We start from the raw sequence: 14654 nt of genomic DNA on the forward strand, positions 1-14654 counted from the left end.
GCAACAAAGATGATCAGGGGACTGGAAACAAAGCCCTGTGAAGAGAGACTGAAAGAACTGGGCATGTTTGGCCTTGAGAAGAGAAGACTGAGGGGAGATATGATAGCACTCTTCAAGTACTTGAAAGGTTGTCACAGAGAAGAAGGCCAGGATCTCTTCTTGATCATCCCAGAGTGCAGGACACGGAATAATGGGCTCAAGTTACAGGAAGCCAGATTCCGGCTGAACATCAGGGAAAACGTCCTGCCTGTTAGAGCAATACGACAATGGAACCAATTACACAGGGAGGTGGTGGGCTCTCCCACACTGGAGGCATTCAAGACGAGCCTGGACAGCCATCTGTCAGGGATGCTCTGACTTGGATTCCTGCATTGAGCAGGGGGTTGGACTCGATGGCCTTGTAGGCCCCTTCCAACCCTATTCTATGATTCTATGATATCCCAATTGAGTGAAGCACAGAGGCCATGAAGGATAAAACAAAGTTGCACTTGCCTATGCCTACTGTTTGTTCAAGGGGTTTTCTATGCAGTCAAGTCATGTGCTTTCCCCGTTGTAGTGGCTTTCTTGGGTTTATCTCCATGATGTTTGGATGGAAGAAAATGGTAATTAATGTATTGGCTCTGCCCTTGTTGGAGGGACTAGGGCCTGACTCACTTAACCTGAACTTGAAGGAATATGTACCAGAGTAAGGTGGGAGGGGATCTCTGGGAGATCGTTCTGCCTTTTCCTTGTCTCCTTCCTCTACTTTCCTATCTTCTTCCTTCTTCCTCCTGCAAGTGATGCTGACCATGGGTCTGACCTCAGCCAACTTACCTTGAGATGTAAGTTTGTTATGTCTCCAGAAAAGTCTGTTCCTGACCCACCACTTGAGTGTGTTTTGTCTACATCCATATCTACTGATGAGGGGCTGATTAGGACTTCAGTCCTTGGCCAAGGTCTTTGGTGCCAAAAGATGCCAGCAAATTAATTGTGTGTGTGTGTGTGTGCGTGTGTGTGTGTGTGTGTGTGTGAGAGAGAGAGAGAGAGCGAGAGAGCGCTAGAGCGACTCACACTCCAAATCTCTGGAAGTGTTGATAATTTGCCCTGCACATGTGTAGATCTTAGTTGTCAGATTGCAGAGCCACTTCATTGTAGAGATGAATACATCATGCTACAAGTCATCTAGCAAGTCTCCAGTCTTGCATCTCTTTGGTATATGTATAAATAGATGTAAATAGTAGGGATTTTTAAAAAAAATAGGGTGGTATCATTACTTCTTCTTTTTAAAGTATGCCCTTGCATCAGAAAGTCTTGATTTTTAGTTTTTGGCAAGACCGGCCTTAGCAGAATCTGTGGAAGTAAACCTTTGACAATTTTTTTGAGTGGGGTTGAGTAATAACGTTTTGTACTGACTAAAGATGTTTGAGCTGATCAGCTCCCTTGCCCTGAGTAAACAAACAAAACAACCAGGCTGTGCCCCCCCGCCCCAGTCTGCTTTCCCCTGAAGGTCTGCCTTTTAAGAATATATTTTTTGCGGGATATGTTTGCCCAACTCAGAGCAGGTGAAGAAGATTGCAAAAACGAAATCAGGGATGCTGTCCTTTAAATGTATTTCAGTTTGCATTTTGATCGCAGTTTGGAAATGTTATCACCCACTTTGTCACAGACATAATTCACATCTTTCTTCAGGCACTGTAAACAAGAGAAATGGTTTAATGGCTCCCTAAAAGGCACTCTGCACTGATAGCTGAGATTAGACCCTTTAGTAATGGATTTTTGCGTGCTGGAGAAAGAGGGGGAGGGAGGGCTTGGCAGAGGGAAATGTACTGGAAAAGAGTCTTTGAGAGGCGGTGATAATGTATCTGAAGTGCCTGCTGCTCTAAGTCTTATGCATGGGCAGGTAGATGGGTTTAATGAGTCTTCGACACTGTGGGTTTTAGCAGAACCCCTTTGCCTCTGGAATTTAACTGCATATTAATTGAGGTCATCTCAGTCAGTTCATCACCTGGAGACAGAGCGAGATCAGCTGGGACAGGACTATGGCTGGCCCATCTTTTCTGTTCATTCTCATGAACAAGCATGTGCCCTGTACACATTTCTTCGTTATAAGACTCTTCATTCCAGAGCACTTCTAAAATTCCTTGATTGGGCCGTAAGTGAGTAAAAACTATCTTGAAGACATGCTTTAAAAGTACTTTTTACTAGAGTGTGCGAGAACCAACCAGTGCACCCCTTTTTAGCATGTTTTTTGTGGCAAGTCTTGTGTCGTCGCTTACTTCCTTTTCCAGTAGAATGCAAAGTTCTCTGTAAAATTGGGGTCTAGTGTAGATAAATTGTGTTTTGCATGCAGGTTTGCAGAAGCTCTTGCAAACATGCTTTTGGCAACATCTTGCATCAGTCACTGCATGCATGTGTCTATACTTTGATTTTAATGCAGAGGTATGTTTTGCTCTGTAGATTTTACATATTTCAGAATTTTAGTGTCTATGGTGGTAGTTTGTCACAGTTCATGTCCAAACAGCAAGGGTTCCACTATTTGTTTTTTCTGTGCATGTGTCTAATATTGAACATCCTATCCCAGACTTAATTTTTTTTTGCTCGTTCTGATTATGCCAGGCATCTTACTTCCAATTTCAAGTAGTTTGAACTATTTTCCAGCCTTTCTACTCCAGAACATTTTCTTTGTTCAAGGTTTTCTTATCATTCCCATGACCTACAAGAGTTCATCTACAAGGAGAACATTGAACTTGGCATCCAGTGTCAGCATCCTTATGACTCCTTGTCCGTATGTTATAATTGTTTCTTTTAAGTGTTCTCAGAGTAATTGAAAGTGGTTTGCAGAAGCTTTCTTGGGACTTGTTCTTTCCATCCATGATTTTCCTTTTGCAACCACTCTTTTTGTACAGGCTTCCTAGGTGAACATCAGGTTTCAGAAGGTGAGCAAGGAAGTCATATCAGAGAAAAATGTAAAGGTTTCTTTTTTAACTGTATGGAGTCCTGCATATAAATGCCAGCTTCTGCACACTGCAGGAGCTTAAGTCTGGATTGAGGGATTTGAGAAGATGTCCTGAGGGCCATGTCAAAGGATTTGATGATGTGCAAGTTGCATTCACCACTTGTACAATAATCACTTCACTTCTAAAAACAACTCTTCAATCTTACCTTGCAAGGAGTTGAGTACTGTGAGCAAAATTAAATAATTTCATTTTTACTACTTTCCTGCTATGTCCTAGGTTTTTTTTTTATATTAGATGATGCATGGACTTAATACAAAGACTCAGACATCTGAATTATTTCCCCAAATAGGCAACAAAAATTTAAAGAACTTGTACTGTTCTAATCTTTCTTAGATGGTACAGGTATATTTGAAATTTAGAAATATTTAAGTAGGGGTGGGGGCGTTCTTTGGTCCATGAAATGGAGAACCAGATGGGTGGATTGCTGATGCTAAATGTATTTTCTTGCTGTTTCTATAAGGATACTGAACTAAGATGATCTTATCCAAAGTCCTCTCCCACCTCTTTAAACAAAGTTTCAAAGATTTCAATATAAACCTATAACCTAATAATATATAAACTTAACCTAATAGGAACAGGAAAGGGGTGAAGATTACTTGGCAGCAAAACTGAAAACAGCTTTTCACATTCTGGTCAGTGTGCTATTATTCATTAAGAAGCTTTAAATATGACCAGATAGCTACCATTCAAACAAATGTGTGCCTCTTATATCCATTTTAAAAACTGGATAAAAATTTTGCATGGTGAACATATCTGGGGAGCCCCTGAGGCTGTATTCAAGTGTCATAACTATACTGCCTGCTCTGGCATCAGTGAAGATCAAAACCTCACGTGAGGAACCTCAGAGGGGATGTACAACAAGCAGTAGTTCTGTGCAGTCCCTCTTTGTCTCAGTGGAGGATGGTGCAGAAATAGAGCTTGGTGGATTGCCCTTTGGAGTTTAAGGCTCCCCCACCCTCAATGACATGAAAGAGTTTGCCTCTCTGATCTGAGACACTGCATCTTAGAGAACTGAAGAAGGTAGGATGAACTTTAATTAAAACTCCAGCACAGCATTCTTCTAGCTCTGAACTCTGAACCTAACTAGTCCTGTACCACAAGGAAATGAAAATGTACCTTGCAGCCGTGGCAGCAGCCAGGAGCCGTGTTCAGTGGAAGTAATTTAATTAGTGTTGATCATGACTCCAGATGATGGTGATTTGATAAGGAATAATTTAGTACTTAACAGCCTTTTACATGCACCAACTCCATGTGGGAAGGTAAAGCAAATTGCACAAAATGAATGTGCTGCATTTGCTTGTGCCTGTGCCAGTGAGCTGGAAAACTGCCTGTTAGCAGCCGTTCAGGATCTCCATCCTGTGATGAAATACCCCAGCATTTCTCCACACAGGACTGCAATATTGTGGGAGTCTCTGTGCTCCCCTTGTTTTAAATCAAATAAGGGGAAATCATTTTTCATAACAGATTAACTGTTATGAAGGAAGCAGAAACAGCAAAGTTGGAATGGAAAAGGGAGCAGTGAGTAGTTTTGTGTTGGGGTTACGGGATTACAGCATTTAAAAACGAAAGGTGTCTGAATTTGTGTTTTCAAGCAGACCTTTAGAAAATGATGCCAGTTCTGAAATTTGTGTGATTTCTAAAGGCCTGATTCATGTATTGGGGAGTTTTCTTTTTCAGTAATATGTTGGCAGTGTGCAAAATAAGATGGAATACAGGCCTTTAGAGCCAGGTAAGATGCTCAGGGAACATAGCATGCCTATCTTGAAAGGGCTAAGATGAGTGTCTGACAATGAGACATGCACACACTTTTCACATGGCATCAAGGAATAGCCATGTCAACCTGATAGTTACCAGCACACTTGGAAAGTGGTCATGATCCTTGTAGTTGGTGGATATAGGGTAACATCCAATGCCACATGAGCAGACTTCCAGTCACTCAACCGGACTTCCTCTTGCTCTTCTCCCTTCCACACACTCCCAACCCTCTTGAGCGTATTTGGGGAGTGTGTGGGGGACTGCAGGGGGGAGCAGAAATCCATTCTGCCAACTGTTAGGTTCACTTGTGGACAGCCACCATTGGATCCAACCCATAGTATCACCTCCTCTTCTATTTAAATCTTAAGGATGGTTTTAAACTTAAATATCATTGCTCACTGGGTCAAGGTCTTTTTTTTCTAGGGTAAATCCCTTGAAGACATCTATGTCACTTGAGAACTTGCCAGTAGAGGTTGGCTCAATAAAAGGTATACACATGGGGGCTTAAATGTACCCTTTGAGTTTCTTACAGTGCAAGATGTACCTTTGAGTAAACATCCTTAGGATTGCTCTGGGGCTTTTTAAAAATTCCCCCCTCTTCAGTTTAAAATAAAACTTGCAGTGTAGCACAGCTGTTACAAAACAATTACTAAACCAAAAGAGTAGACTAAAGCTCATCAGCAGCATTCTCAAATCTAAAAACAGGTTAAAAGGTCTCAGTGAATAAAAAGGTCTTCAGCTGGTGGCAAAAGTACAAAAATCTTGCAAGTCTTTCTGGGGGTGGGGTGAATTTCACAAACGGGATACCGCTACTGAAAAGACCGTCTTCCCCAGTTTCCACCCACCTCAACTCAGTTTCAAAAACAGGATGCCTGGAAAGGGCCTCAGAAGATTATCTCAACATTGGGCAAGTTTGTATGTGAGAACGTGGTCCTTTAGGGCACAATCCTATGCATGCTTAGACAGGAAAAAGTCCTAGAACTCCCAGCATTCCCCAGCCAGAAATGCTGGTTGGAGGATTCTGGGAGTTGCAGGATTTTCTTTTCTGTCTAAGCATGCATAGGATTGTGCCTTTAGATACCTAGGTCAAAAGTCGTTTCAGGCTTTAAAAGTTAAAATCCGCACTTTGCGTTGTCCTCTGAAATGGATTGATTGGACTGTTTATACATTTGAATATTGTTTTTTAAGGATAGAAGACAGAGAAATCCAATATACATTCATAAGTTTTTCATCACATTTTTCTTAGGCTGAGTTAATAGAACTGTAGTTTCCAAGCGGAAGCGGGGCAGGATCCCATCAGTTTCCCATGCTCCCTGGTAGCTCCACGTCTGGCAGTAGTGTGAAAGGGCCCCTACGCATTTACAGCTAGGATTCCTAGTCATGTGCAGACATGTGAATTATACAAATCCCTTATACAAACCTATTGTGTGACCACAGTTGGAATACTGCGTACAGTTGTGGTCACTGCTCCTAAAAAAAGGACATCGTAGAGCTGGAAAGGGTACAGAATAGGGCAACCAAAATTATCAAGAGACTTGATAATTCAGAACAGATTAAAGGACGTACTTCTTCACACAGTGCATAGTTTAAACTATGGAATTTGCTATCACAAGATGTAATGATGGCTACCAATTTGGATGGCTTTAAAAAACGATTAAACAAATTCATGGATGATAAGGCTATCAATGGCTACTAGTCATGATAGCTATATGCTACCTCCAGTATCAGAGGCAGCATGCCTATGTACACCAGTTGCTGAGGGCCATGGGTGGGAAGGTGCTATTTGCACTCATGACCTACTTGTGGATTTCCCATGGACAGGTGGTTAGCCACTGTGTGAACAGAGTGCTGGACTTGATCATGGGCCCTTGGTCTGATCCAGCATGGCTGTTCTTATGTGCCCTTTTACATTACTGCCAAATGTATGGCTGTTGGTGTAGCTAGCAGGCACATTGGCACTGGGGCATGGCTAGAGGGCATAATCCCCTTCAGTTACTTATTCACTGAACATTTGGTGGGGATCATCTACATAGAGCTTACACCATTATGAGAAATGCCATTTGAAAGGAGGCAGTTGGCCAGTTGCTTGTTTAGTCCTTTTCCCTGCACCTTATTTCATCTATAACACTCTTTGCCCAAATTCACTGTGGCCTGCCCATAAAGCTCTGTCAGTATAATACAAAGCAGCTGGCACTTTCACTGTCTGAACCTTTGGCTGCAAATATTCATTAGGCAATTAGGGTGGCAACAGAGGGACCACAGTTAATCCCCAGTTCCCCTGGCCCTGTAAATCCTCCTAACTGTCATGGCCTGTTCCTTTGCTCTCTCTGAGCAAGTGAGCAACCTCAGCTTTGACTTGCCTTGCCCTCTTCCTCTATGTGATGGCGTGGATTGGCCCCAGCAGGAACAGAGAACTGCAACAGTGGCAAGGAAGGAGGACATCTTGCCCAAGGGCCCTCCAAAAACTGGAACTGGCATTGATTTAAATAAGTCAATGTCTGATAGAGTTTAAAGTAAGAATTAGACAACAAGTTCTCTGGGAAGCATGAGGGGTGAAAGTGTGTAGAGGGACAGGGCCACATCTGCCCCCAACATGCCCATGTATGCTGTCCTCAGCCCCTCAGATCCCCAGCCTTGCTGCGTTGCCTTGGTAAAGCAGGGTCCTCGATTATATGGAGAGGTCTATTCACATTCAAGTGAACACAAGTAGGCGTCTCCTGTAGACCTTGCCGCTCAACATGACAAGACCAGGGATCGAGGAGGAGCGGTCTAGCGCACACAGTGGGGGCATGGCACTGTCCTCAGTTTTAGCCCTCACACATTCCAGATAATGTGTAAAGAGGGCTCTTGATGATTTTTTTTTAAAGTTTCGCATATATTATATATTTATGTTCAATAAAAGACTAAAACTGGTGTGGTGATGGTATCTAAGCAGGCACATTCCAAATACTTTCACAAACGGTTATAGGTTTTCACACACACACACACACACACACACACTGTGACAGTGAGGGTTTTTTAGCCCTTCAATCCTCAGTGTGTGTTGTATTGGTTTCTTTGATCAAAATCTAGACAGATCTCTGGAAAGACAATCATGTGGTGATTGTTTTTAAAATCCAAACAAATAAATAATTTAAATAATTCTAGGTGACTGAAGGTAGCCCTGATTCTCTGCTATAATGAGCACATACCCTTTAATGCTTTTGTATTTAAAATCATTGACAATCAGATGATTTTTATAGCACGTCCTCAAGAACATACATGGGTCGATCCAGACGAAGTATGGAATTCTATACCAACTCGGGAGTGTGAAGGGCCTTACCTACCTACAGAAAAGGTTGGGAAGCGTCCCATAAGCTATCCTTAGCTTGAGCAGTTCATTCCTAATGTGGAAAGTAATTTTGTTTCCTAGTTGTATATTAGTTAGAAGACAATTTTATTAGAACTCATTTTTTTGAGATAAAAAATTCAGAAAATATTCTGTGGCCCACTTGGCACATAATGGGTTGGATCCAGACTAAGTTAGCCATGTTTAGGTACCATCGAAAACAATATGAAAACTTAGTCATTATTTACATCCCATTCTTTTCAATGGGACCTAAATGCAACTAACAGTGCCATCTAGACATGTGTACACAGAAGTAAGACCCATTGAGTTCAATGGGACTTATTCCCAAGTAACTGCATATAAAATTGCATACTTAGGAGCAAACCATATATGTTTTTGAGCAGGTGCTATAAAATCATGGTCTAGTTACACATTGCTTCACAGTTTAGAAAACCAGATTAATATGCTATTGGTAGCAAGGCTAGAAGCTAATAAACTGTAAATCCATTTTGCTGTTGAGCTAAGATTTCAAAGGAACTACATTCCATTTACAGCTAAAAGCTACTCCCCCTGTAATATTTTGAAGTCCTTTCTCCAGAGTAGTACAGTATCTTGGACATAATTTATGGTAGCTAAAAACAAATGCAAATAGGCCATTGTTTGTTTCCCTGCTGATGAGCTGGAATCTTGGCCATGCCACTGTTTTTTTTAAAAATAAATCCACTAGGACTCCTGGTGTCTCCACACTCTGTTGACATCCAGTGACATTCCTGATCATTCATTCTCATTCTCTCTCTCTCTCTCTCTCTCTCTGTCTCTCTCATTTTATGGCACTGCATTTTTACTCCAATGGTGTAATTAATCATTCATTTTGTTAAACACACTAAACCAAGGGGAGGGTTACTTGTCCCACACTGATGGCAAGATTGAAAATTTGACCAGCTACAGGGCTGCAGCTAATTTGCTTATTTTAGGTGCGTGGAATTATTATAAGCACTGGATTTGCATGTCATTTGTTTGAATCCTGGAAGGTGCCAAATGAGAGTTGATGGACATGTTGCTTTGATGCACCTGTTCTTTCCTTTCATTGCTCTGTGCTTCTGATAGGAATTGCTATGCACGTGCGTAGGTTTTTGTTGCCTTCATAGAAGAGAAATCTGTTTGTTGTTGTTGGCACAGTCTTAATAATTAAGCATTTTTGTTGTCCTGTTTTCATGAGGGCCAGAAATGTGTTCCTTTAAAACATACAGTTCCCTATCTTCACTCAAGAGCCCACAGACCACAAGAAGGTGCTTTGCGATGGCCAATTTAAATATGACATGGGGAAGCCTGGAATTTTGCTTGCCTGTGCCCTATTCTCTGTGGCCAGGTCCATGTTTAAATTCAGCACCAGTGAGATGCTGACTGGGGCCACAGATCCCTGTGTTGTTTTAAATGGGGTCAGCCCTGGTTAGTACTTGGATGGGAGACCGCCTGGGAATCAGGCTTCCGGCATTGAGCAGCGGGTTGGACTTGATGATCTTGTAGGCACCTTCCAACCCTATGATTTTATGTCTATGTACTCAACAAGCACTTCAAATTGTGCTCAAAAATAGACTGGGATCCAATGAAGGGTCTGAATCATGAAGGGCCTTATCCTTGATTTTCGTACCTGGCTTCAGTGCTTGAACTTGCTTAATTTCTGTTTGTGTTTTTTTTTTAATCTTTCCAGTGGCTTTTCATGGTCTCCCAGTGAAAATCAAGAAAGAACCCCACAGTCCATGTTCTGAACTCAGCTCGGCGTGTAGTCAAGAACAACCATTCAAATTCAGTTATGGGGAAAAGTGCCTGTACAATGTCAGGTCAGTGCATTTTGTAGTAGCATTTTCAGTGGAAACTGTCGAGTAATAAAGTCCTGTTAGTGATTCAGCTGTAAGTATCCCTCCCCTCTCTCCACAAGGCAGATAAGGCTTAGTCTAGATATGTAGCAGAATGAGGTGAGGGATTCTGAGTGGATAGAATAGACCACACTAGCCTGCAGGTGGTAGAATCAAATCTTGTAATGTTCCCCTCTTTAGAAAACTAGAAGGACTGGGGGTGGAATCCAATATCATGTGAGCAGAAGTTGGCTGGCGTGATAGGACTGCATCCTCCTTTCCTCCTTTCTGCAGCCCACTGTGCCCCCACAAAATCTATTCTGGGCTGTCCCTCAACCCTCTGGAGCAGATTTTGAGGGGCTGCAGCGGGGAAGGGGAATTGGCCACCTTCTGCTGACAGAAGCTGTTTAGGGTTTGGACATAATACTAAATTGTGATTAATAAAGAAAATGGAAGCCATGATGGTGATGGGGCCATAAGTACACCCGACACACCAATAAGGCCTGGTCTGGATAAACAGCAGAATGAGGTGGGAGAGTCCTGAGGTGGTAGAATGGACTACACCAGCCTGTAGGCAGGGGAATCAAATCTTGTAATGTTCCTTTCTTTAGCAAACTAGAATAGTACGAGAGAGGACTGAGCTAGAATCTTTCTAAGCAATTAATGTTCTAAGCTTTTTAGGCAACGTAAATGAAGAACACAGTATACCAATACAGCAAGGTGTTAGGCTGATGAGAACACATTTAACTGAAGAGTGATGGATATATTTACACTCCTATCTGACATGTTCTAACATCTTTTTAAAGTAATAACATCCCTTTAAATATCCACAGTGTATTTGTTTTCCCTTGGAAGCAGCTGAGTTTCAAAAGGGTGGGTCTTGGTTGCCATGAGGTAGCTGTGTGTGTGTGTGTGTGTTTGTGTGTGTGTGTGTGTGTAAGTACTTTTAAAATGCATTATATGCATTAGGTTGAAAGGTTGCTTTACAAGAGAGAGGCCAGAGCAATACATTAGATATTTTGACAACTTTCACAGATGATATGTGTGCATTCATGGATGATTATTAAAAAACACTTTTTATTAGGTTTTGCAGATACTATTATCTCTTCAGAAGCAGGTTGCTTCCCTCTGGGAATGAAGGGTGGAGAGCAAAACTTTTTAAATGGCTTGTAGGATCATTTTTAATTGGTGTGATAGCATTATGCTCTTTAATAGCTTTTTCTTTTGGAAGCTGTAGTTTGTTCACACAAAACCTGAATGGATTGCTTTTGCAAAATCTTAGAAGAAGGGATTATAATTGACAGTTCTTTCCTAGTCAGGAACCTTCTACAAAATAGTCACCAATTTTTTTCCCCATTGAAGGATAACAATCCTCTTACAGTAGCAATAAGAACACTGATCTAATTTTTTGTCAATTATATTCCCCTTCCTCAGAAGTTGCAAACTCAAGTTCTGTTACCAAAGAAGGTACTTGGCAGAGAAATTTGCTGTCCAACTTGAGCTACTTCCATAATCTGTTGAAGATCATTTTCATATTGTTTGTTTGAATCCTGGAAGGTGCCAAATAAGAGTTGATGGACATGTCGCTTTGATGTTGGTTCTACTGTTTAAAAATTTCATCAGCATCCACACTGTGGTATTGCTACCATTAGCAGGATAATTGCTTTCTGATGTGTATCTGGGCTTTTTCAAGAGTGTCTCTAAGGATGGACCTCATCTTTGTAAATCAAGCTAAAGATCCACATTGCTTGGAACATAAATCTGTTTTTAAAATGACTTTCTTCTACTTTATTATTGTTTTTGATATTGGGGCACAGATAGGGATGCTGTGAACTGACTTGATTTGCATAGCCTAGACTCATATATGGAACAGAATGCAACTATACTTTGGTTTTCACACTTTTCTGAGTTGTACAATATGGGTTCTTAACTCAAAAATATACCAAACTGCATAGAAAAATCCATATCTAATGAAAAAAATGTTAAAAAATAATGTGAATTTTTGTGCAGTCCATATATATATATATATATATATATTGAGTTTGACCTGGAAATAGGGTGGAACAGATTTATAAATGACTACATGTGAAACTGACATTGACCAGAAATACTGATCAATCTATCCATAGGCACAGAGTGCTTTCTGTTTGCAAGACACCTGAGCCATTTCTTGAGGAGAATGGGAAGATTCTGGGGGAGTTTCCTGTAAAAACAAAACTATTTATATTTAAATCCATTGAAAAGCCTGTTGAAGCTGGTTATGACCTATAAAGCCCTATATGGCTTGGGATCAGGCTACCTGAAAGATCCCTTTTTCCCATATGAGCCTCCTGGGTTTTAAGATATTTGGGAGAGTTCCTTGTTTCAATACCTCTGCCTTCAGAGCAGTGTACACGTCCTCATTTTCAGAGACTGTTTGTAAAACCCAAGCTTCCCATGTCCAAGACCAACACCAGCCATTGGACCATACAGAGCGATTTTATACCAAGTCAGGCCACTGGTCCATTTAGCTCAGTATTCTCTTCACTGACCGGCAGCAGCTTTCCAGGGTTTCAGACATGAGTCTTGTCTTGCCCTATCTGGAGCGGCCAGGGATTGAACTCGGGATCTTTTGCATACAGAGCATGTGTACCACTGAGCTACGATCCTTATATCTCTCTTTATTTAACTGGCAGTGCCTATGATCAGAAGCCACAAGTGGGAATGAGGCCCTCCAACCCATCAACTCCATCAAGCACTCCAGTTTCACCACTGCATCATGCATCCCCAAACTCGGCTCAGAATCCTAAACCTGACCGGGTTTTTTCTGCTCACCTGCCTCCATCCCAGCCCATCCCAGACAACGGCTTCCCTATGGACCACAGGTAAGAGAGAGTTCTTGATTTTTTCCCAAGATAGGTATTTTTTGTTGGGCACATATCTTTTGTTGTATTAGTGTTTATTGCTGATTATTTCTTTATATTATTTCTTTATTACATTTCTGTACCACCCAATATCTGAATCTCTGTGGGCGGTTCACAACAATTAAAACAGTTATTTACAGTTATTGAAAACCTTGGGGCTATTTTACACAGAGACAAGGAGCACAATGGAAACACAGAGATGCAAAAAGTGCTGAAGAATACACTGGTCAGCAACATAGGTTTTTATTGTCTCCTTGCATATTCTGTGCTGCTGTCTTCCGTAACTGAGGCTCTAGTCAGTGGTTGTTTGTCCCTCTGCATGTCAAAGGAGAAATGATGAGCAGAAGGCAAGTAGGAAAGTCTTGAAGGAATGTGGAAGGCTAGGTTTTTCAGAGGTAGCAGATGCTATGAGCAAATGGCTCTATGTCCAAACTGGTGTTATTTCTGAACTTCACTGTAATGAATATGGACAAATGTGACATAATATTCTGTAGATACCATACTTTAGGTGGGAGTGGGGCAGAAAGGATTGATCTTATGTACGTATTAACTTCATTGCTTGGAGCCAGTTCGATTAATAATGTAGTATTCAGTTCAATGGGATATGGTTTACCATCATTACAAATTATTAGATAACTTGTTTGGATTCTTAATTAAATCCTTTATAGACCTCATCTATAGGCTTTACTGCTTGTTGTAAAAATTTGCATAGTACCCATTGAAAGGGTGTGGGTTTTTTCCCCTTTGAGCTTTGTGAAATGAAACAGCTTAGGGAAAGGAAGTTGACCTGCCAAAACAAACTACGTTCAAATAACTTTAGGCTGAGCAAAACCACAAAAGTTAAAAAACTGAATTGAAGCTTCAGCTATGTCCCTAAATCACCCTGCTTAGTTTCTGTATTTGAGGTCCTAAGGCAAAGCATTCATTGATTGAGCTAAATCTATTTTGCTTAAATTTTGCTGTGGCTATGTTTGAATTGTGATTATAATTGTTTATGCAAGTCTGATCAAACATTTACTCATTTGGTTATGTTCTAACCTGCCCAGAACATATTCAAGGAGTTAGTTCTGATGTAATATTATGTGTTTCCTCCCCCCTCCCCATTCACCATGTAGTAATGTATAGGCCCACAAATAGCCTACTGCTCATGGATGAACCACGAGGCACATAATTTTGTGATGGTTCCACTGTTGTCCTGATGTATACCTAAGAAGAATCATGCTAAATCGGACCAGAGGCCTATCTAGGGCCAAAGTAAATATTCTGCTAATTACGCATAACTCTGTGTGAACATGTGTGGCCCCGATTCGGATTGGGACTGTGGTGATTAGGGAGGGGGATTTAAGCCCCCCCCCCCATTTCTATCCCAAAATTCCACTTCCTCGCAGGGGAGAGGGTGTTTAAAAAAGAAGAAAACATCTCCATTGGAATTAGCAGAACATTTAGCTTGGCGCCTAGTCCTGGATTCTGTTCCCACAGTGGCCAACCTGAGGCCTGTGAGAAGCCCACAAACAATAGCGCCATCCCTCTCATGGTCCCCAGCAACTGGTATTTAGAGAGATACCACCTTTGGTACTGCATGTAATATATAGCCATTGTGACTAGTAGCACTTGATATCCTCATTCCTCCATGAATTTGTCTAATCTCTTTTTAAAGCTGTCCAGGTTGTTGCTCATGACTCCGCCATCAGAACATCGCTATGTGATTTCTGTCTTTTAGGACACAGCAGTTATCCAGGGAAAACATATTGTTGCCTATGCTCTGCTTATGTAATCCTTGATGATAGAAATGATGATACCCTCTGCTAAAATATGC

At 41.3% G+C, this 14654-nt stretch overlaps 1 protein-coding gene across 1 annotated transcript in view; it reads left to right on the forward strand.

Moving 5' to 3' along the window:
• The window catches only part of ETV1 (ETS variant transcription factor 1), a 110533-nt gene that overhangs the window by 45827 nt on the left and 50052 nt on the right, over positions 1–14654 (forward strand). Inside the window, exons 6-7 of the mRNA XM_084858657.1 lie at positions 9791–9920; positions 12611–12799. Of these exons, the coding sequence (XP_084714783.1) occupies positions 9791–9920; positions 12611–12799 (319 nt within the window). The remainder of the gene's footprint in view (positions 1–9790; positions 9921–12610; positions 12800–14654) is intronic.

The sequence above is a fragment of the Heloderma suspectum genome, chromosome 5, assembly GCF_057233095.1.
Source record: "Heloderma suspectum isolate Gila_16-S chromosome 5, 16-S_ref, whole genome shotgun sequence".
In the NCBI taxonomy this organism is placed as follows: domain Eukaryota; kingdom Metazoa; phylum Chordata; class Lepidosauria; order Squamata; family Helodermatidae; genus Heloderma; species Heloderma suspectum.